We start from the raw sequence: 24,375 nt of genomic DNA, 5'->3' as shown, positions 1-24,375 counted from the left end.
GAGGCTAGTTAATTCACTGAGCTGTTACACCTACACGGCCAGCAGATGCCCCAAAAGGATCAAAGGCAGCTTTTATCCACAGTGACTGTGGCTCCCCTCCCTGCAGAGCGAACACCTTAGAGAACATACAAGCTCCGGGTTGGTGTTCGGTGCCACCAATCGGGGGGTTTCCAGAAAATCATTACTTCCCGAGCCTCAGGATTTTAGTTAAATACGCACAATTTTATTGATTGAAGAGATTAGGACAAAAACATTAAACCAAATACAGGACAAAGCACCAGAGGCCATCGATCCCCACCATGCATGTCGCCAATCCTTCTTCCTACAAGGTACTTAAAAAATAGGGGAGAGGGAAGAAAAAAGATCCTCTTGACACAGCACCATCTTCCGAATGTAAAAAGGCCTCTCCTCTCTATCCTCCATTATCAAAATAGAATCGAGGGCAAATCGATGGCCGCCTTGTCTCCTGATTGTGAACCGTGAAGCCGCCCTCCTGGGGACAGGGGCTCCTGCTGAGCAGGCAGAAAGCATCCAAGAGTCTGCACATACATGCCACATACTATCATGAAGCACAGATTCAAGTAACATTTACATACTAGAGTCCACATGTTACCTACCCCAAAACAGGACCATTTCACAAAACATATACAGGCCGTAAAATCCAAACAACTGAGGTACTGGGAACACAGATAGTTATGCCAAAAGAGTTCTGTATCATACAGCAATAGAAAAGCCATAATAAAAAACATCTTGCCACTCGAAATCAAATAAAGCTATCTAGAAAAGCCAAATAAAAGGTTATTTCAGGGACAGAGATACTCAAACAAGAAAAAAAAAAAGAAATTACCAATGTTAACTACAGCATGTAACATGTCATCCCAAGTCGACCCGTAATTGAAGTACTGGCTTAATACATCACAATGTGACATTTTCCTTAATAAATAGAAGAGTTTTTGAAGATACAAAGGTGCGCATTGGGATAGAGGGATGTTTTATTTATATCATCCAAGCTTCCAGCTTATCATCCTTCCCGCTTTTTCTGTCCAAACCAGAGGGCCTTCCGAGCCAAAGGGATCATTCTTCGTAAAGAAAATTAAATAGCTGCCCTGCGTTTTATACATGGGGGACAACCTGTTTCATTCCACTAGTTTCCCACAAAGCAAAGACAAAATGTGTAGTTGAGATCAGAGAGTCGCACAACGGCCGGGTTCCAGGAGCTTCCCGCCCTCTTGGGCCCTTGCTGTCACTCAGCAAAGAGGGGGACCTGCCAGGCAAACCCTTCAAAGGACACAAACCAAACAGGAGTTGAACTTCTCTTTTCCTTTCTTCTTCCCCTTTCGGCTACCCTAGTGTCGTGCGTCTGGAAGCTGGACTTCTAATAGCTTCCTGCCACAAACCAGCTGACACGAAACAGGAGAGCCCGTGAGGACACCTTTTTCCCCTTCAGGGAGCAAAGCCTTAACATGTCGTTTTCTAAGCAGGACATTAAAGAGTCTGTTTAGAAGAAATGAGTTGAGGAGAGTGATTAAGAGACACCAGCTGGACTTCTGCTTTCCTTTAGTGTAGCACCCAGGTTTCAGGTCAGACTGTGTGCACCGAATTGTTTTTTTTTTTGAGCAAATCCCATTGATTATCACATAGGTGGTTGGCTTGTTTAGAAGAATAAAAAAAGAAAAATAACCTCCTCGGCCAATCGTTCCTTCCCTGAATCATAACAAGAAGTTAAATGCTAACAGTACAATGCCAAGATGTGTGTTTGAGGCAGAGAGTTTTGATTCTATCAAGATCGGCAACTACTTTCTGAACAAAAATGAAAAGTGGGGTTGGCTGGAAGCAGCCCAGTGGGCAAGGGGTGGTCTCCCAGGCTACACCGGGGGGAGGAGCTGGGGGGCTCCTGTCCACCCGACCCCACCCCTGCCCGCCTCTCTTGCCCCCGTGCTACATGTTCAGCCAGCTCCTTGAAGGCTTCCTTCTCTGATCCAAGAAACAGGTGAGCGTGAGTGTCCCTCATGCTGCCCAGCCAGGCCCCGCATTCCCTGGAAGAACTCCTTTCTGGGGCCCTCTCGCTCCTGGTACCCGCTAAGTCTCTGGGGGACGTGAGCTCAGTTAAAGAAAGGGTCCAAGTTCTCTTCCATGTTGACGTCCGGCACCAGCTGGTCCGACGCCTCCTTAGCACCATAGCCTGAATTCGAGACACTAAAATCTGTAGAAAACCAAGGGTGGTCCAGGATTTCCTGCGAGGTCAGCCGCTCGGAGGGCTCCCTCCGCAGGATGCTTCGGATGAGGCACTTGGCCTTGGGCGACAGAGTCTCTGGAATGTTGAACTGGCCACGGCGGATCTTGCTGAAGAGGGAACTGGGCTCAATGTCATGGAAAGGGTAGCGGCCCACCAACATGGTGTACAGCATCACTCCCAAGCTCCACACGTCCGCGGCCTTGCCCGAGTAGCTGCCACTGGTGTTCAGGATCTCGGGGCTGACGTAGGCCGGGCAGCCGTGCTTGTCGGACAGGGAGTCATCGTCTCCCCGAAGGATGTAGGCATCTTCCAGACTTTCCAGCTTCACCCGAGTCCTGCAGGGAAGACAGGAAGACATGAGCTGCTGAGAGAGGAGGGAGGCACAGTGACCCAGCTCCCGGGCCTGTGTTCCCAAGGCCGCTCATTTGTGTCCATCCATTCATCCATCTGCTTCTCCTCCCCACCCATGACACTATTCCAGGGCTGGGGACACAGGGGGAGACAAGACCGGCAAGGTCATTTCTTGAAACTGATCATCTATTCGGGAATTCAAATCTTTAGCAACTGAGCAAACCATCAACGACATTACAATTACCCCGTCTTGGTGATGAGGGAACAAAAAGAGTGATTTTTCTCAAAATCATGATAGGTTTCACAGGATTCGAACTCAGACTGAACCAACTAGGAAGTCCACGCAAGCTCTGCCTATGACTTTCTGAATGCAGGAAGGGAGAGTGCAGGCTGCAAAGTGCACACTCATCCATCGTGCGGTTTGGCCTCACCAGTGTTTGCGTCAGGTATGGATTTTAGTATTCCATTTCACAGATCAAAATATCAAGGCTCACAGCCTTTTAGCTGGGAAATCTTCTTCCCTGATTTCCTGCGGATGTGTCTCCTGTCCCACCTGCCACTCTCCCGAGGTCTGGTTTTGACCTGGTACTTATAGTAGACTCGGGCTACCCACGTCTCCTGCCCATGCCACACGTCTGTGCTTCTGGGTGTGTGTAAGTTTGTGACAGTGGCAGCAGGACCCCGAGATCTTTCTCTCACCACTCACTCTGCCCCCAGTCATCTCCTGCTGCTTAAGGATTGCACGACTATCAACGGGAATGTGGACCTTCCTTGATGTGCTGGGAAAAGAGGCAGAGAAATTGCACCTTACACTGAAGCCCAACAAGACTCACATCATCATTGAGTACAAAATAAAAAAGTCCTTCTGGTAAAAGCTTTTTTTAAAAAAAAAAATTTATATATATAATATTCTATAGTTTAATGCATTCACATTTAATGCAATTCTTGATAAAATTGGTATGTTGGGTTTCTGTTGCTCTGATCTTTATTCTTTGCTTCATTATTTTTAAAAAATTTACTTTAATTAAACATATATGACAGCAGAATGCACTTTGATTCATTATACACAGTTGCAGCACAACTTCTCATTTCTCTGGCTGTACACAATGCAGCGTCGCACCGTATGTGCAGACATACCTGTACCTAGGGTAATGATGTCCATCTCATTCCACCATCTTTCCTGTTCTCATACCCCCTTCCCTCCCTTCGGCAAATACTTTCATGAGTAAGCTGATATCTCACAATTCATCATGCCTAATGTACTGTGGAGGAATCTGAGAACCAGGATGCAGAGTGACTTGTTTCGGCTACACTGAGAGCCACCCTCTGCCTGTGCCCTCCTGGCACAGCCTCTCACCTTACCCAGGAGTCTCCTTGGCACTCTCCTTTCCCTGCCTTGCAGTTCTTTTGAGTGAAAGACCAAGTTTCGCTTGAGTGGAAACAGAGTCCCCCCCGACTCTCCTGGCTAGAGCACTGCCCTGCAGAGTTCCGGAAGTTCTCAGGTGCCTTAAACCTGGTTGCTCCCGTCCCATCAGCCCCACAAAGGCTTGCTGTGAAGGTGACAGTGACAAGCAGGACTTAGAGGGCACAACCAGGCTCACAGCACCTGGACCACTGATCCCTGCACCTGAAAGGCCCATCTCCAAGCACCCATCCTCTCCCTCCCCGGCTGGGTCTAAGGCCAGGTCTCTCAAACTGCAACTCTCAGGCTTAAAGACAAGCGCCAGGGGAGGCAATGCTTTTAAAAAGGTTTTATTGTGGTAAAATATACATTACATAAAATTCCCCATCTTATCATTGTTAAGTGTACAGTTGGTTCGCTAGCAATGAAAGAGATTCACATTGTCATGCAACCATCTGGACAAGGCAGCCGTAATGTCTCTGCCAGCTCTACCATTCTGGGATTCTGAGATACACAACAACATGTCTTTTCTTGATGTGTGCACCCGTATTCTATTATCATCTAGAGTAGACACGTGCTTCTCCTGCCCCTGCGGCTAATGCCCTATAAAAATAGGAGGGTCTATCTGTGCTAATCTGGAATTGAGCCGATTAAAAACAAATCTGTCTTCCTCTTGCTCCTCCTGATCTAAGGGGGCTGGGGAAGCTGACCCGCCAGCCTTGCCAGATGTTCAGAGATGCATGGAGATGGGTCAGTGCCACCAAGGGCAGAGCAGTGGGGAGGCAAGGATCAGGGACCCAAACCACAGGCCTGGGGGTTTCTCAATAGCATCTCCCAGCCCGCCTCACCCTTACAGCTCTTCCCTGGCTTGGCAGCAGAGAAGCTATGGGAATAGTAAAAACAAAGACAATAGGCCCTCCCACCTGTGGAACCAGGGCAGGTCAGTGGGAGGGGCATGAGTCTTGGAATCTGGGGCCCTGTTCCTGACAAAACACTCCAGGGGTGTGGAAGCCCTGCAGGGTCTCACCCATATGCAGATCAATTTCTTTGCCAAGGCTGTGGGATGACCCCTGCATTCCCCTTCAATGCACTCCCTCTGTTCATCCCAGTCTCCCTGATGCTCCACAAAGGCCCTACAGGGGCCTCTGCCTTGTCCTGCTGCTTGGGATGCCCCTCCCCAGCTGTGCTCAGGTCTGTCCTTGAAGGTCTGCTCAAGTGAATATGGCAGAGGCCTTGCTGGTGACCTAGCGGGGCACTCCACCCTCCTTCCCTTACAGGCTGGGGTGGTAGCATGCTGGGCTGCACCCCAATCCCCGCTCCCTGGGAAAGGCGGCACTCAGAGTGAATTTCTACGGGGCTGGCATGCGTACTCTTGTGTTACTGCGACTGCCATTTCTGGTGATCCTTCCTCCTCCCCTCAGGAGCTCCCGGATATGGGGATGAGGTCACTCTGGATGCAGAGCAGCACCAGGCTGCTGCGGTACCTTGAGCACCTGGACACACCTGAGCAGTCATTCACCATGAGAACAAAGGAGATGGTCCTGCACTGACCCTGCTCTTGGCCCTGCCCTGTAACCAACAGACCTCCCACAGGAAGCCAAGCCAAACCTGCGGTCCTGTTCCTGCTTGTCCCCTTCCAGATCACAACTGTAGATTCTGACTTTCTCCTCCCCACACCCACCACCAGGAAGCAGTGCCCCTACACTGAAAGCATCCTGACCCCCTGTCCCCAAGGCCTTCTCCATATCATCGACCAGGGCCTGAGAAAATGGTCAAGGTCTGTCTCATCCATGAGCACCCCAAGTGCAGTGGACCTCTTCAAGAATTCAAGAACTAACAAGACCGTCCCCCATGCTGCCAAAGTTCAGCTGCTGTAGGCTGACCTAGGGGGCACTCCACCCCCCTTCCCTTAGAGGCTGGGGTGATAGCACGCTGGGCTGAAGCTGCTTGTCTCATTTGGTCCAGCACAGATGCAGTCTAGAAAGCAAAGCACGTGCAGAAGTGACACCAGTCAAGTTCTAGCCTTAAATGTTAATAAGTTCCAAGTGAGAAACATCATCTGCGTTCCAAACCCAGGGAGGCATTCATGTGTATATATTTATACGCTCTCCTCAAGTACATGAGGTAAGCTTCCAAAGCGGGTATATGCTTCCTTTTTGTGGATGACAAGCCTGATCCCTGGAGAGGCTGAGTGAGCTTCTAGGGTGGCAGGCAAGGCTGGCCAGGGCCAGGGGCTCACCGCTCTCAGACTGGCCCCCATCTGCCTACACAGCAGACTCAGTAGATGACACCAGGGTTCCTGGGTAGGGAAAGTTCCAAGTGTGCAGCACATGTTCTCTGGCCAGCTTTGGGGTCAGGAGCCTTTCCCACTTTCAGCCGACTGTCTGCACACCAGACAGGACAGGAAAGGGGGAAGAGTAGCCTGGAGAGAAGCTGGGGAGGAAACGCAGCTCTCACGGGGGCGGGCGCCTTCCGACCTTGCCTCCTTCTCAGAACACCCTGACCTTGTTTACATCACTTGCAGGCAAGGGTTGACGCACTGGGTCTGGATTCTGTCTTTAAACATGGGCCTTCCAGTGGGGAGCAGAGGGAGGCCAGGCAGGCGCTGCTTCCCAGCTCCGGAGCCAGAGGACCCGCTGGGCGGCTGCAGGGATGCTGGCCTCACTGCCCCACAGGATAAACCATGCATGGAAAGGGCCTTAGCTGGTGCAGCTACAAACTAAAGTAGAAATGAATGGACAGTCTTGAAATTTTCGATGTCCTCTAAACATCTCCAGGGATGATAATTTTCCCAAGCAAATTAGTTGATTTTTCATAAAAATCACCAGAAGCACCCGTGGACCTAGGAATTCAAATGTCCCACTAATCATTCAGGCTTTAAAGACACTCCTCGAGCATTTACTCTGCTTGAGCTCCTCAAGTGGGCATTGGGGATGCACCTATGACTCATAAAATAACAGCCATCCTCTCCGTTTGTAAAGATTCCATGAAATAATGCAGGACAAACTTGCCTGAGAACCCAGCAGGGCAGATCTGTAAAAAATGGTGGTAACTCTATGGATCCTACTACTAAACTGAAGACCCCACCTTCAACCTCAGAGCCTGTGGGGAAGACAGAGGAGAATATAAATTGCAGGCCCCAGGCATGTGGAAGTGGATAGGAATGCTGTGACCACATCCCTTCCTGTGTTCCTGTCCTAGCTCCCGCCCCAGCTGTGTGCCCAGGCCTGCCCTTCAGTCCTGATGAAGGAACTGGGAACTGCAGGGCAGGTAGAACCAGAGAAGGTCTACAAAGAAGGAAGATTCTGGAAAGTGACAAGTAGGAGTGGAGCAATGGTCGTGACCACACAGCTATAAATGGCGGTGGTTTTCTTCTAAGGAGAAGACATCTCTGGGCAGGCAGGAGCCCAGGGCAGGATGCATTTGGCCAGAGAAGCTGCGCTGCCGAGTGCCTTTTGCAATCTGGTAGGAAGCAGACATCTGCTTTGCTCCTGACTGGCTGAATGAACAAGGACTCCTCAGGGCACACGTAGGCATTCACTGATGGACTGGCCCAGTGCTGGGCCTTCTACCACCAGATGGTGTGCCAGGTGAGGAAGTCAGGACCAGCAGCATGTGGTTCCTTTCCCATTAGATGCAGGACATCATGGGTGGGCCCTGAAAGCCCCGTCACCCCACCCACCACAGCACCACTAAGTCCAAATAGCAGTGACCACTGGCTCCATCAGCTTCCCTTCCCCAACATAAGAACAAACAGCAACGAGGCCCTAAAGAGGCCTCTTCTAGCTTCTAAATCTCTGATTTTAAGGTTTCCTTTAATTGTTAAGCTAACATGACTACAATGCTTCTGCGTGGCCTTCTATAATCGCAATAATGGTCACATTTACAAGAACAGTAGCTATGTATGAAGAATTTAAGAGATACTAGGATTCCGATGGGCTGGATTATGATATGAATGTACTTCCTAACAAAGAAGGAATCCAAGGCAGAGAGAATTGAATAGTCTAACCCATATACAGGGTAACTGTAAAAAGGGGGCGGGGGTCTGAATCCATGCTGGAAGGATTCTAACACCATTGTACAACTGGCCCCGACAGCACAGATTTACCTCGTATCAAAAAAGGCGCAACTTTCAAGGGGACCCTGAATGGATGGGGACAAGAGTGGGCCCCCACTTATTCAGTCTCCGTCGCATCAAAACCGCTGAACCCAACCGTTGTAAGTTATAGCTTCCATGTGGACAGAGAGGGCTGCACCTGTGCACTTCCTAGATGAAGACAGGAAGCTGCTGCCACCTGTACAAGGTCATCTGGTGAGGGAGGAAGGAGCTAGGATTCGAACCCAGGGTTGTAGCCACGCAGCTGAGAGTTCCGCCCATAACAGCCAAAACAGCCTCCACAGCAAATTATGCTTTGCTTTTAAACCTTTAAGCCTCACCCTGAGTTCTTGGCAGCAAGAGATGGGAACAGGGTGGGCCAGGGTGGGGCTGAGGCTGGAGTTCAGCAGACAAAGGGGCTGGCAGGGAGGGGAAGTCCCGTGGCCTGAGGTCAGTGATATTCACAAAGTCATGGAAGGTTTCAGGTCTAGGATCCGGGAAGGCCAAGGGGAAAATAACTGCAGCCAGGTGTGGCCTGGCTCTGCATCTCAGGACAAAGCCCTCCTGGGGCAGCTGCTAGAGGGGCCTGGGGGGAGCATCCTGCTGACTCAGAGGCCCCCACTGGAGATGGACACACCACTTACCTATGCAAAACCTGGTGTCCCCCGTTTCATCTGGTTTCATACCTGCATGGACTTCCCCAAGAGCCTACTGAGGCCTGTGCATTCAGCGAATCCACCCTACTGCAATCTCAGGTGGCTCAGGGGGGGCAGGGAGGCCCTGGGGAAGTCAGAGTGGAGGGAGGAAGTCGCTAAAGAGGGGCTCCCAGGGAGGCAGCTGGCTGGTTCTATGAGGTAGAACAAAGAACAAGCCTCTCATTACTTGCAAACCCGGAAGATGGGTGTCTTTGCCCTGATATGATGCACCAGGTCACAGCGGGGACCCTTGCAGGTTAGAAACATGAAAGAAGCTTCTGGGAAACAGCAGAGTTGGGATGAGAAACCCCGTCGGGGCCAAGTACCCAGGTGTCCTCTGCAGCACCAGCTGCCCAACTTCAATGGAGCCCAGTGTGGGGAGCACATCTCTGACGACTGTGGCTAACTGGGCCGACAGGGGGTCATTCCACCTGGAAGCCCTCCAGGAAAACTCCACACAGGCAGCCTGCATGCTTCAGGGCCTTCAGGACGCTGCTCACCGTGGAAACAGATGGGGACACCCAGGACAGCACAGCGCTGGTGGGAACTCCCCATCAATGCTCCACTCTCCACTTGCTCCCTGCATTTGAAGCGGCTCCCTCCTCCCCAGAATAAATCCATGTGACTCTCAGAGAAGTTACTGCAGCTCAGAGCTAGACAGGAGCATCCAGAGGTGGGGAGGACAGGGCTGGTGGAGGGCAGGAAGGGCAGGTACGCTCTCCAGCCAGACAGTGTGCTCCACCTGGAGGATGCCCCAAACCGGAGCGCACCTACAGGGGGTCTGAAAACCAGTGCTGCTCCCAACACATCTGGAAGCTTGAGTAGTGACCTTGCCCTCCTGATTATTTTCACACGTAAAGACAAAAGGGATGAGTCCAACTCCCTGCACACCCACCGCCCCCCCCCCCAGCTCCATAGTCAAGGTCCCAGTTCAAGCAGCGTCACCCTGAAATAGAGGCCCAGCTCCCGGTCTGGCCATTCCTGGTCAGTCCCCCATATGAGCTTTCAGAATCAAGATCTTGACCTTGTCCCTGTCCTAGAAAACCTGTCAGTGGCTCCTCCAGGGCTTCAAGTCAAGTTCAAGGTCGGGCATGAATATAGTCAAGGCCCTAGCCCACGGCTTTCCTGCCAGTCTTATCTCTTCCTCCCCTGGATGATCTTCCAGAGGCACTTTCCTCCTGCACCAGGTCCTTCCTGCGCTTGGCTTGGCTCACTTACAGGAACCTCCCTGTCCTACCAGACTCAGAAGCCCATCCCCCCTGATAAGACCTCCCTCCACACCCTTCCACTGCAGGAATTGTGAAATAATTATCCCATTGTTTCTTCCATCTGCAAGGACTAGCTGTGAACAGGACTAGTAGGTGCTTAATAAATGTTTGCAATTTAGCATCTTCCCCTCAGCTCCAATCTTCTGTCTGGATGTAGCTCAGGACCCCTCAGTGTGACTCTACTTAAGAACTGCCATGCCCACAGCCCGGAGAGAGTTTGAATAGGCTAAATTCTGTTTTTGTCACTTAGAAGAAAATCACACCAATGGTGGGGAAAGACCTTCAGACTGCATTTCCACTCTCTGCCTGCCACTGCTAATATGAGAGAGGGGGGCTAGTTTATAACATTTTTGCTTTGGGGGCAGGAGGGCTGCTCATACATCCATTTCATCAAATGACAATGCTGAGTTCTACTCAAGGCATGGTGGTAGAAAGATGATGGGCCCTACCTCACAGTTCTGTGAAGAAAATAAAACCCACCCCATAAACTGAAACCTGGGGACTGCCCACAGGGTCGGCTAACTGGTGGGCCCAGTGATGTCCTGACTGCTCAGAAAACCATCCGCTCCACGTGGACTCCTCTAGGAGAGCTGACCAGTGGAGTCCGCGTGGAGGTCAGTGGGGATAATGCATAATAAAGGGCATTGGAGGTTCTCAAGAATGTGGCCGTCACTGCTTTTAGTTGTCATCTTGTGGCTTCCAGCCTCATCCGTAGAGATTCATCTATTCATTCAATAATTACTTATTAAACACTTGTTGTGTGCCAGGCACCGTCCTAGATGCTGGAGATATGGCAGTGCTGAGCCAGACAGAAACCCTGCCCTCATAGGACCTACATGTCTGTGAAATAATATCCAGGCCTCACAAGTATCAGAGTGTACTTACTATAGCACTTAAATTAACTAATTAAATTCTAGCTGTTTTTGAATTACCTGATTTATTATCACCGGTTTACAGATGAGGAAATTGAAGCCCCTGTTTTACAACCCCTGAATGGGCATACCTGGGCTTTGTTACTCAGGTAGATGGCCCTGAGCCTAGGCTCTCTAGTGAAAGAGGGTCTTCAGGAAAAAATACCCAAGTTAGATAATAAAATACTGCACCTTGTTCCCAACCCTCAGAAAGAATGTTCCGAGGCAGTAGACCAAGATCCTAGGGCTAAATGGAGGCATCAAGAATCTCACCACTGTGCCCTCTTCCTGTTTCCCCAGTGGCCCTAGACTAGTCCACAGCTAACTGACCAAGGAGCAAACAGCCAGGCCAAAAATCCTGCCAGCGTATCCACTGTTTTGTCTATTTCTAAGCAAGCTCAATCTTCTGAGCAAGCTCAGTCTTCTCTGTGATCAGCAAAGCCCTTCCTAAATAAAATTACAGCCTGCTTTAGACACTGAAAACAGTGTCTTAAATAGGTGTCACGTAGGCATCAATCATTTAATCAAAATGAGACTGATGGGTTAATTTCTCACTCGACGTATGACTTGGAAAACAGCTCTCTTTGAAAAGATGTCTCCATGGGGATTCCACTTTTCCGGGCTCCAGCTCCAGGCAAGGACCTACTTGCAAATGATCTCCATCTCTGCCTCTCTCTTCCTGTCATGAGAATCCAATTTGAGCTGCTCTTACCCAAAAAAGGAGATTTTTCATTGAGTCAACATATAGCAATGTCCACCGTGTTCCAGGTGCCATGAAAGTCTCTGTCCTAGGAAGCTCCTGGTCCATCAGGGTAGGGGACAAGGATATCCAGAGATGCACACATGGACCATTAGACCAGAGTAGGACATGAGGTACCCCGAAGGCAAAGGGATGCTGTGGGGGAAGGACACCTACCTACCCTGGGGAGCAGGGGCAGGGGCAGTGTCCCCAGGACTGGCAATGTCTCAAGTACAGTTAGTCGACACAGAGAAGGGAATTTCCCAGGAGCTCTGTTCCTTCAAAGCAGAAAGTGCAAGGTGTTTTCCTAAAATACGGGTTGCCTGCAACTTGAAAAAATGTGCACAGCGCTTAATGAAAGAAAGGCTGTATCTGAATTGAGCTCCTCGCATCCACCCTCAGCACTTGGTGAGATACTAAAGCCTCGTGGGAGGCAACTGGAAGATCTAAGGAAGAGCCCATGTGGAAACCCACTCCTGAGAAGGACAGCTTTGACCTCCTCGCTGGGGGTAGGTGGAAATGCCTCCAGCCCCAGGGAGGCCCAGCGGCACTCATTACACCAAAAAGGCCCCTGCCCTGGGTTCCTGTGGAGGCTCCCAGGTGCCATTGGGCAGAGGCAGGCACTGATGGGCTTCCACCCTGCAGAGGAGACGAAACCTGCCATGTCAAGAGAGAAAGATCTTTTAACCAAAGAAGAAACGTGTAAAGAGGCGTGTTTCTCGGTTCACATGAGACATTTCTGTGTGAGGAAACGACAACACCGATCCGAGACTGGGGGGCGGAGTGGCAAGAAGCCCTGTCCCCAGGAAGAAACCCCGTGGACAAAATCAAGCAGGGTTGCTGTGGGAACAATGTCCCACCAGCTCATCCTAGGCAGCCCAAGGGTGTGCCTGCATAAGGGGCTCTTCCCATCCTCGACTGGCCTTACACAGACCCAGTCCTTTGTCACCACAAGGAGATGTGAGCTGGGGGGAGACTAAGGTCAGCTGATTATATGTCCAACCACTGAGTTTCCTTGTGTTAATTCCTTTAATTCTATGATGATCTTTTCTTTTTTACCACTTGACCCATGAGGAGGTCTGGCACAGAAGTTAGGTAGTATGCAAGGGCAGGGAGCAGAACCCCGTGGGCAGCTCTCACTCTGCAGGAAGCAGCAGGCCTTCTCCCAAGCCCAGCCCTTCGCTTGAGGCCCAGACTGAAACTCCGGGCCCTTAACACCAGGCTGTGCCAGCAGATCATCCCAACCCCACAGGAGACCGAGGCAGGAGGGCATCGGGTTACCCCCTTTGGAGATTTGGGGAAATACTCTACCTTCTATCAGAATCAGGGCCCTGCCCGGCAGGCTGACCCTGGCCACTCACACCCACCATCTCAGATCTGACTGCAGAAACTGTGGGTGCGAAGAGTGTGCCCAGGGTGAGTTCCACCGAGGTGGGATCCACTTTCTCACAATGCTACTCCATGCTTGTGGATCCTGAGATTCACCCTTTGAGCAATGTGAACAAAGTAGGGGTGCTCTGCCAGGCAGAAACACCATGGGGTGGAGAGGAGGAGCAGCCCAGAGCCCGAGACACAGAGCGAGGCAGGTCCAGGCCGGACAGGATCCTTGTCACCCCCTCCCCTTGCAGCTGGTCAACTCTCCTGCCTTCCTGAGCAACCGGCTCCCATCAGATGCACTTGACTGGCAGGTCAACCCCTTAGCATTGATTCAGTGGTTGTGATTAAACAGAAAGGAGGAGGGTATGGCCTAAATCTGAACCTATGCTTACGAGGTTCACAGAGAAGGCTGCCACAGAGAGACCTTGTTCTTCAGGGAGTCCTGAGGGCTGTCATCTCTACTGGTGGTGTTTCTCAATGACTCCAGACCCAGCTGCCACTTTAGGGTGCCTGTGCTACCCATGAATCGCAGCAGCATCCCAGTTAATACTCACACCTACTTCCCAGGGATGTCATTATCATTTCTGCTTTGAGGAAACCACAGCTCAGAAATATTCAATGACTTGTCCAAGTCCAGGCAACCAACAGGTGGTAGAGCCAGCATCTGAATCTAGAACCTAGATCCCAGGAAAACGGAAGTTGAAGCATCTGAGCTGCTGCCCATTCAGCACAAGGGCACTGCCGGTGCCACCCAAGAACAATGTTTCCAAAGCTACGGTGGGGACTGAACCCAAGGTGCTGCTCCAGATCCCTAAGAATGTGTTCAGGGATGGCTCAGGTGGCATAGCTAGAAACTTCTGCAATATACAGCTTTTGCAAGAGCAATCGGCTCACGAGCAGTCCTGTTCTGAATGATGGTTCCACTACCTGCTCCTCCACCTTCCATGGGGCTCAAGATCACGGAAGGACAAGGAGCACGCCCTTGCAAGAAAAGACAGATATATCAGTGAGGTGTCTGATGTCGCTGCGCAGCCAACCTGCCTCTATGCTTTTCTCATGAATGAATCAGACGTCAGAAAACAGACACAGACACCATGATTTAAGTTTTCAAAACTCTTTCAGATTCAACCCAATAGAGTTGGTAACTCTACTGAAGGTGCCACAATTAGGATGCGTGTCAAGAGCTCCTGGCCCCAGTGAGATCAGGAGTCCCCTCAGGAAGCGTGGGCACCTGCTGTGTGCAAGCCACTCTCCAGGCAAAATAAACTCACAGACTCTTCTGTGAAACTCAGCAAAGCCAGGAAACAGAGAGGCAGAAATATGCTGAGTGACAGAACCAGACGTTTCACATTCTGAAATCAAGAGATTACAAAACAAAACAATGATAAGAAGAAAACAGGAGACTAGGCGTTAGTCCCCTTTCCCAAAAAGCTGATAGGTGCACGAGGAGAGAAGTTTCTATTAGCCACTGATGAGAACTTTTAGAGTGTCCTTGAACACAGAAGTGACCTTGGCAAAACTGCCCAGACAGAAACACTTGTCCTCGCCCAGCGGCAAGCCCACTGAGAACGCAGCATGATGGGGACAGTGCTGGGGGGACTGAGAGATTCCAGGCTGGCTGCCTCCACACACTGGATGTGACCTGGAGCCCTGTGCGGCCCAGTAACCTCACCAGTCAGGTGGGGAAGGCCATCCTTAATGACGGTCCCACAGGGCTGTGACAACTGTTCAGGCTGCAGGGCTGTGTGGCTGTAGGCGCTCTCCTGCCAGTCTCAGTGCGACTGGTTCCTGATGGTGGAAAGCTCTTTACCCTTCAAATTTAATATTGTGTCTGCTCCACTGGGTTCCTCTGGTTTCTCGCTCACACGGAACAGCCCCCTGCAGTCCTCTCCGAGGGGTGAGCTCCTTCACAGCTCAAACACAACCCCAGACTGAAGGGCACAGACCCTGGTTCTCAGTTGGGAAGTTTCCTGCACCTTGATCCTTCTTCTCTGGGCCTGGGGTCATCCGGATTCTGGCTCTGCTACACTCCTGCTCAGCACCCTTACAAATCTTCTCAGAAAGGAGGAGTGAGCCCAGGGGAAAAGCCCACAGTAGGGACCCTGCAGTCTGACCTGAGGCCGTCACCTGCTTCCAGCTAGCTGTCCACCCCGAGGGAAGCAGCCGAAGGAAAGGGAGGAAGCATGGTGTGCTGGAACCTCGGGGTCCTCGCCTGCTCCCGTGTTCTATGACCTGGGGGCATCCACCCTACTCGGGCTCACTGCAGGAACACACAGTTGCTATCCCTGGGCAGGCCACGCGATGCTCACTGAGGTCTGGAAACCCTTCTCCAAGAAGACAGTCAAGGGAGAGGCTTACAGGAGCAGATCCTAAGGGAGGGCCTGGTTAGGGTGTGCACATGCCCCCCCAACCCCACCCCAGGCAAATGGATTTCTCAAGTGTTGAGCCGACTAGCTGGAAAACCTCGTCCCACTTCTGCTCTTTCTAGGTGAAACCTCCCACTCCGTGTTTCAGAGCTCCACTCCAACATGGACCAAAGGACGTTATTAAATCTCCAAAGAGAGGTGTAACACAGAGCGGCAAAAGAACACCTTCATGGGTATTCTGCTGGCGCTCAGCAGCTCCCCCATAAGAATGTTCCCAGAAGTGTGGACCTGAGAAGAACCTAGAGGAGGAGAGCAGAGCCACACAGAGGAACGAGAAAGTTGTGTGTGTGTGTGTGTGTTGGGGAGGTGTCCAAGGTCACAAAGGCCATTAAAATCAAGACCAGGGTAAGGACCTGGGTCTCCAGATTCCAAGGGCAGAACCACCCAGGCTGCAGAACAGAAAATGTGAGGGTCGGTCCCACATGTGAATCTTAGGAGAGCCTCCCTTCTTCAGTGTGTCAAAAAAGGTAAAGGCATCAAAATCAATAACCAGAATCCTAGCTGCCCACGACTCCCCTCTGTGGATCAAAACATGGAAAAATCGCCACCTTCTGCAGCCCAGGAAGCACAGACGCCTTCTGCTCTTTGTCTCTGCAGCTGGAATATCAACACCATGAAAATGGCTTTTGGGTTGAGTGACCACAGGCCTTCTCCCTCTGTTCGTACCAACGAGCTTGCCAAACACTAACTTCTCAATTAAGTCAAACGATGGAGATTCAAAAGCACATGAAAAATAATAATAATTTAAAATAGCAAAGCACACATGGCTGGATCTCACTCATCTGGGTGTCCTTGGACTTCTCTAAGCCATAGCCTGAAATTATCACAGGCCACTGGGCTCGATGGCCAACCAACTGGAAAGCTCTGGTCACAGGGCTGTGCCTGAACCACGGAAGGCAAGCAAAACACGCTGCTGAGTAACTAAAAGAACAAGGGTACTGGCCCCGCCATCAGGTGATCCACCAGGATGACTCTGTGATGGTGGGTCCTCTATTTCACTGGCCTCTTTTTTCAAGGCAATCCTAAAACTCCATGACACCCAGTAAGTAGAGCCACTTAAAAAGTAATTCTTGGAATACAGTGATCAATGCCTATGACTCTGTGGCCTTCATCTTTCTAAAAAAGCATATTCATTAAAAAAAAAAAAAAAAAAGTGACTCAAAGGAGTTTTTACAACCAAAGTCAGCTGGAAGAGAAAGCAAAGCCCCAGTGGGGTTTACTACATAGAAAGTAATGAGTTCATGGCAGAACCATGAATGGAATCCAGATGCCCAGCGTCCTGTGCAGCTGTTTCCTGAAATCACTGAAAATGTCACAGGCACGCATTACAACTGCAGTCTCCTCACCTGGAGGGCGGTCCTCAACACGCTGCACCGGATACGTTCACCTTTCAGGCCTTAGCTACCCAGTCACCCTCCTCTTCTGCAAAACCCTTCTTATCCCTTCCTAATTGAAAGTGACATCCCCCACCACCCCAGCTCTCATGGGATCCAGGAACTCACCTCTGTTAAGAGGTGCAACACTCTTAGAAGGCAGGTGGCTCTAATTCATCTGCTATTCATAATGCTGAGAACTGTGATTCACACATAATACATGCTTGGAAGTAGCTATTGAAGGAGTGACTGAATTATAAACAACCGATTCTAGGCAGTGTTTTGGGGGTATAGCATTTTTTAAAGTCCTGTCTTCGGTGACATTGAAAATGCCACCCTGGTTTGCCGGCACCTGAAGAGTTCATGACAAGAAACCACACACACACTCGCCAGGTCACTGACTACCCCACATTCAATGACACCTTAGAACAGCGGTATTTATTTTCAGATGCACTTAAAACACTGCCATGCTCTGCTCTCTGACCTCCTGTTTCCTTGCCCTCACCCGGACCTCAGTTAGCAAAAAAGTGTTCATTGCAACCTTTCCCGGGACGGCAGGAGCAGCCTGTCCCACACACACATCGGAACAGGACTGAGCCTTACCGCTCTTCATCCTTGAAGATGAATTTCCGCAGCTTGAGGTCCCGCAGCACCAGGCCCCCATCGTGACAGTGGGCCACGGCCGAGGCGATCTGGTAGAACAGTCTGGCTGCCTCCTCCTCCCTCAGCTTCTTGCAGGTACGCACAAAGGAATGCATGTCCCCATAGCTTCGCTCGAAGAACACATAGGCTTTGGTCTCACCCAGGAGGATCTCCGTGATTTGGTTGATGTTGCTGTGGGCAGACAAGCAAAAGCACGGGGCCAGGGACTCCTGGTAGCAGCTGATCTCAAACACCTAGAACAGGAGTAACAAGAGCAAATCAGAGGCTCCTCCTACACCCCCGGAATCTCAGGACACTAACACCTCCCACAGGCATGTGTTTAAGATGACAGTACACCGAACTCGGACCCTGATCGTATCAGACCTGTCTGCTGTCAGCTCTGGGGCACTGAACAAGTGAGTGCCCCGACTGCTCTGATTCTCCAAGCTGTCGTGTGAAAATCAGGCAAATGACTCTTCACTTGGTGTTGGGAGGATTATAAGAGAAAACAAAGGCAGCATACAAATGTTAAGTTTTATCATTGTCCCCTTTAGCCCAGTTGCCTCTGCTTTTCCAAGTACTAAGGCAAGATCAGAAAGTGACACACCCCAAGAAGCATGGACAATATCTTATTTCCTTCAAAGAAAAGAGAAATAAAAGAAATGCACATCAATAAGCATCCTATCGCAACAACTAATACCCCCCCCTACCGTGCCTAATGGTTTTCTAAATTCAGTATGTTCATTTTGCAGAGGCGGAAATTGAGGCTCAAAAAAGAAGACAAAACTCGTGCCCCCAGTGGCAGAGCTGAGAACAGGCTGCAGGCCTTGTCAATGGAGAAGCCGACTGCATCTCTCTTCCCTCCACGGATATCTAACTCAATGAACTAGTTAGGCAATGATTTTCCATGAATCAGAATCAGCCTGTGAAATGCCACCTCATTGTTGCTTAAAAAGAAAATGTACCATCGATACCTTGTGAAAGAGACCTAACTGAAATGAACGCTACGGAGGATTTCCGAGGTTGGAAAAGAAGCTTTCATTCAAGACCTGAGTTAAATCAGCAGCACAAGTGCCTGGGTTGGACAAGGACAGAGGTGAGAGAGAGGGTACCAGGGTGAGAGGAGAGTACCCGGGGTGTAACGAATGAGGGCAGGTGAAAAGGATCATGGCCCAAGAGAATCCACTGGAGGAATGCCCCAACAGCACGTTATGTTATCGGTTTGCAAACACTGAGCTTCTTAAACGGCTTTATTAAGTGAGAACATACTGCCCACGATCACCATTTTGCAATGTGGTGAGAAAACACAGGAGTGTGAACCACTGGACACTAATCCTGGCTCAGCCACCAGCACAGGATCACTAGACACCCCCCACCCCCCCCCCCCCCCGCGCCCCACCACCAAATGAAGATTAAACGCCATCCACCTCTCCTGGACCCTGATTCTACCCAGGAATCTGATTAAAACTGCCCCTCTTGGCTGACAGCACCCAGCTCAGATACATGCACAATGTTAGATTTCCGGTAAAGGGATCCCAAGCCTTCTGGAGCTCATTCAGGGACAGAGGCTGCCATTTAGGAATCCAAGAGTTCAGTCACTCTCAGCATTTAAAAAAAAAAAAAATCTGTGAGTCAAACAGGGACAATGAGAACCTCCAGGGGGCTGGTGCTAACTGGGCCTGAGGAAGCAAAGTTAACAGCATCGTTGTGAATGAACCATAATGAGGCAGCTCAGGAAAGCACACAGCTGCTGCCACTGCACCCTAGAATTTAAGAATGAATACTTCAGCCTCTCCAGAGACCACAAATCACACCCTGATACTGTCCAATGATGACCTCAGAGCAGTGACCTCAGAGGCCCGTTCAATTAGGAATCTGAAATGCTGGAGTCAACTTCAACACCTAGACTGCAGGCAACAGAATGCGGGGAAGCCTCAGAAAATTCATAGAGGAATAAACGCTTTGCAGGGGCTACCGACACTGTATTATATAATGAGCCTGATCTGCTCTGAAGCACCAGGCTGCAGGATCTTGCCGCCAGGGCCTAAGTTATGGTAATTTACAATATACTTCCTGTTTCCAGTTGCCTTTTTAAAAAATAAAAGGTGCTTTTGACTCGGCATGTTTAGCCTATTATCCTTGCTCACTGCTGAAAAACTGAATGGACATAGAATTCAAGAAAGAAAACAACAATCTAACACATTAGAGGCAGCTTCAAAATGCAGCCATACCCTCTGTAGAAGATACCAAATTCCAAGATGGTGGACAGAAATGAAAAATAAAAGAAGTACTTATGCTTTCCCAATGGGAAGGAGCCAAACTTTTATTAGTGGCTGTAACAGGCATTTATGGGCTTGGATTGGTATTTAAACCATCACCTTCAAGTGCAAAATCAAGCTTTAAGCCTGGTTGCCAGCTTCTTTCAAATGTTTAATTTGGAACCTTAGTTATATAATATGACAGTTCAGATAAGGCTGTGAGATTAGGCCACCATTAATAATGTTTGCAAAAAGAAAGTGCTCTTTTTGCCAAGACAGTCCTTATGTCAGTCTGCACAGTAGCTACCAGCATTTCTATGAAAACGATACAGCTAAAGACCCCCTAAAGCTCCTTCCTCCACTTGCTTAGCCAAAGTAGGCACACAGGAGACAATAAACAGGCTGGATCATTTTGTTTAAATGTCCCTGGAATCCCTATCCCCAGAGTATCCTACAGAATTCTCTATGTAGTCCTCTGTGGTGAATAGCACCTTTCCATTCTGTTTTTAAAGACTTTTTTCTTGGGTCAGCACAGAGCTAAGAAACATGAACCTTATGTTCTGAAACATCAAAAAGAAATGATTCAATGATTAGATTTCCCTGAGCCTTGAAGTGATCTAAGAACCCTCGGTGTGTCTCTCAAGGCAGTTCATAGATGCAGCTTTATAAAACTCACTTGGTTCCCTAGGATATACACAGCTCTGTCTGCAGAAGTCACCGGCATCACCTCTGGTAGAAAGGCAGGAAAACAGACGCTGCTGTGCCTCACAGGGATGACCTCTGTCAAGCAGAACAATGATACTGCACTTAAATCCACTTGCAGCCACACTGTAATTGGTGAGGGGCTGATCCAATCTTTGCAATAACTAAACCAGCAGATTAAGTACAGTTTTAGGCCAGAGAGCAAGTGTGCAAATGACACTGAAAGGTCAGCCTACAGTGAAATATGTCTTGAAGGACCTGAAGGGAGAAAGAGCAAGCAGAGGCCAGAGACTTCTCTGATTTTAAACAAAGAAATACCAGCAAGATGTTCCTGCAGAATTTGGCTGCACAGTCTCTTTACTTCAAAGCATCTCCAGCCTTTGAAAAATATTAAAATGCTACACTGAAGTTGAGCAAAAGGAGCGAAAACACTCACTGTTGGGTGATGTGCATATTTCAGAACAGAGTGGCAGCTCTGTGGAATTCATTCATTTCAGAGGATGCCTAGCCTATTGTGCAACCTTGCAGGACTTGGAGAATTCAATCCAGCTCTGAGCCACCTACTGAATTTTGTTTAACCGGGAACAGTTGTACTGAGTCTGTATAACTCGGAAAAGATGCAAAATACCAAATGTTTGGTACAAGCAAAGAGCAATATTTAAAGAGTCTGATTTCACCTAAGGTCTGAACTGAACAATCACAAAACTAACTAGAGATCTCCACTAACCCAATTTTTGCTATGGAATACTCCAGTTCGGTATGAAATAAGGTTATTCCACAAAGCAGACTCTGGTTAATGGGAAAAGTGTGATGCATTATTTGTAATACAGATGTGCAGGACAGCGCCCATTTCAAAAGCAGCATGTATCCTCACTGCACACCCCCACCCACAAAAAAAAAAAAAAAAAAAACAGTGAGCAAATCCAAAATTAAGTGAGAATGAATTCTTGATCTATGTCCAATTCTGGGTAGCATTATGCTCCACTGGAGTCTTTAAAAAAAAAAATTTTTTTTTTTGCAACAATTCCCCTTCTCATCCCTCCTCTGATGCCCTGAGTGCACACAAAGACACACACATGCATACACAAGCCAGTCACTGTTCAGGGTCAAAGACAAAAAGGAAACTGAAGTATCCATCTCTGTATCAGCACCCCAATTCCAGGGGGCTCCAAATGCTAGCTTCAAAACCTTGCAGGCAAAGGTGTGTGAAGGGGGGATGAGGAATAAGGATCAGGAAAACGTGCTGGCAAGATAGTCTGGAGATGAGAAAAAAAGACAAGACCGACCCAAAGGATTCACTGTTCACCCAAGGTGAGCAGGCGGCTTGGATTGCCACCCCAACCCTCATTTCCAAGCTCTAGGCAAAAGAAAGATCTTTGTAAACTCCTTCTCCGCGCTGGGGCCCTGGGCTCAGCCAGAAGGGACACCTCTCTGTGTCGCTTTTAAAGGGCACCTTTGGAACAAAGGTTTAACACCTGCAAGCTCCTAAGAACAATGGCTGCTAAAGGAACCAAGTCATCAGTGTCTTAAATGAGCGGGGGATTCCCTATTCGCGTGGGGAAGGGAGGGGGATCGACAGAGGGAGAAATCCCCTGGGCAGCGGCAGCCGGCCCCGCGCACCGAGCTCCACGAGCCTCGGGGAGCACGCGCGTCCGTGCCCCCGCGCAGTCTCGCCGCCCTCCCCACCTCGGGCTCTCCCCAAAACGCCCCCGCTGCAGCCCGCCCCATTGTCTGCAATGGTCTAAAAACTTCTCAACTAGTCCAACATGGACAAATAAATAAACAAAACCATTTAACGAGGCCACGGGTAATTATCCCGCGAATCTCCCTCCCCCAGGGTCGAAGGCTTGGCGACCTCCCGCCCCCGACTGCCACTTCCAAAGGGCCGGGGAACCTTTTCAAAAGACAAAAAGCAAAACCAAACCCCGGGCTCTTTACCTTGCACACCAGTTCCTCTCCGCTGTGCAGATGCACAGCACGAAAAACGTGGTCTCCCTCCAGAGGTTCCAACAATAAGTATTTTCCGATGCAAGAAACGCAATGCGACAAGTTCGGAGTCTCCGGCGGGCTCGGGGAGCCGAGGTTCGGGCTGAAACTCTGGCTGGGTTCCGCGGACCTTATAGACGACAACTCTTCGAAATCCTGGGTTTTGTTCCGCGATCTCCCATATCTCGCTATTGTGATGGGGGTAGACCTGTGTATGTTCATGAGTGTGGGGATCGCACACGACAAACAAAAAAACCCGCTGGAGAGAGGAGTCGCAGGCGAGTGCGGCTGCAGGCGCCTCGGTGCCACCGGTATAAAAAAGGAACCAGAAGGGAGGGGATGGAGAGGGGTTACGTGGAGAAAGAGTTGGAAGCCCCCGATGGGCTCCGCGAGCACCTCGTCCCCTCCGAGCCGGGCTCCCGGGGGGGGTGCTCCGTCGAAAGGCAACTCGGGTCCTTTTGTTACCCCAAAGCAGCCAGCGATGTGCAGAATCGCCTCACTTTTTAGTTTTTCTCTCTCTTTTCCCAACTGGATATAGATGAGTAACCGGAATGTTAAGGTGGAGAGCTGCAGCGCCGGGTTTCCCGAAGCGAACCCCAGGCAGCCTTCCGAATCGCAGACGGGGCGGAGAAGCCCTGCTGTAGTTTGTGTAGTCTTCGGGAAGCGCACGGCGGAGGCTCAGTCTCCACGCGTTAGAAACCAAACAAAAAGAAAAAAGGAAATAAGCACGGGTCTACCGGCTCGCGACGCACGGCAGCCAGAATCCGCGCTGCACCCCCTTTTTTGGTGGAAAGGGTGGGGGGCGTGGAAGGGGGGGTGCCGAAGAGGGCAGTTACCTACGTTTTAACTGTAGATGGCGTCTGAGGCTTTTCCAAGATCGCAAGAGCTCTCCAAAAAAATTAAACAAACACATACAAAAAGAAAAATAGCAAGGGATCATTTAACTTGGAGCGGTCAGAGCTGCCAACAAAAGATTGCAAAAGCCGGGCAGAGTTGCCTCCCCGCCGGGCGCAGGTACCGCGACAAAGCCCAGGGCTTGGCCCGCGGCGCGGAGGTCAGAACAGGCTCATGCTGTCGCCGCTTGCCCGCGTTCCGGATCTTCCTCCGAATGAAGTCAGAAGTGCGGGCGGGGACCCAGGAGGATCAATGGTCTCCGATTTCCCAGGCACCAGCTTCCGGGGGTCCAGCGGGAACTGGAAGGGAAAGCTTCCCCGGCTCTGCCAACCCGCGGCGTTCCTTTCCAGCTGGCGAAGTGGATCTTGCCTTGGAGTAATTTGCAACCACTCCGTCTCCCTCTGCCCTCAACCCAAATTGCCCGGCGGGGTTTGTTTTGGAGAAAATTGACGGCTTTTCTTCTTCTTCTTCTTCTCCTTTTTTTTTTTTTTTTTCCCTTGCCACCCAGAGGTAAGAGAGGACTATGTATTTAAAAATTAAAGGGGCTGGCCGACTGTGCCCGAGGCCAATCCTGGCGCTCAGCACGCCCGCATCTCCCGGCGAGGCGGTATTAATAGTTACTTACGTGGCCGGGGATCTCGGAGCGAGCCGGGTATGTGGTGCGCGTGTGTGTGTGCGCGCGCGCGCGCCTCGCTCGCGCTCGGTCTCCCCATTCAATGTCACCGACACATTTCCACGGAGCCCCCACCCCCGCCCCCAGCCGCACCCGCGACTGGCTCGGCCCGGAGCCGGCCCCGCCCCGCCCCCGCCCGGGTCCCCTCATTGAACCCAGCGCCCATCAATCAGCCTCGCCGCTGCCAGTCCTCGGGCGGCTCAACGCGCCAGTCCGCGGCGCGGCGGCTGCCACAGCCATTGCAGCTCCCGGTCGGGGGCGCCTGCGCTGGCCTTCCAGCTCCTTCGCGCTGCCCAGACGAGGTAAACAAAGTGCAATATCCTTCCGCGGCCCAGGGTGCCGCCGC

At 50.5% G+C, this 24,375-nt stretch overlaps 1 protein-coding gene across 1 annotated transcript; it reads right to left on the bottom strand.

The window, feature by feature from the left end:
* Window positions 1–201: 201 nt before the first annotated feature.
* On the bottom strand, window positions 202–24,054 carry Trib2 (tribbles pseudokinase 2). Its single transcript, XM_076833477.2, has 3 exons — window positions 22,415–24,054; window positions 17,478–17,770; window positions 202–2,571 (listed from the first exon to the last, which is right to left on the bottom strand). Exons 1-3 carry the CDS (start codon window positions 22,682–22,684, stop codon window positions 2,103–2,105), a joined length of 1,032 nt encoding a protein of 343 aa, XP_076689592.1. The 5' UTR covers window positions 22,685–24,054; the 3' UTR covers window positions 202–2,102.
* Between the last annotated feature and the right edge of the window lie 321 nt (window positions 24,055–24,375).

Source organism: Callospermophilus lateralis, chromosome 14, assembly GCF_048772815.1.
Source record: "Callospermophilus lateralis isolate mCalLat2 chromosome 14, mCalLat2.hap1, whole genome shotgun sequence".
Classification (NCBI taxonomy): domain Eukaryota; kingdom Metazoa; phylum Chordata; class Mammalia; order Rodentia; family Sciuridae; genus Callospermophilus; species Callospermophilus lateralis.
Note: the sequence above shows the minus strand (reverse complement) of the source record. Positions and strands in the feature narration are given on the sequence as shown.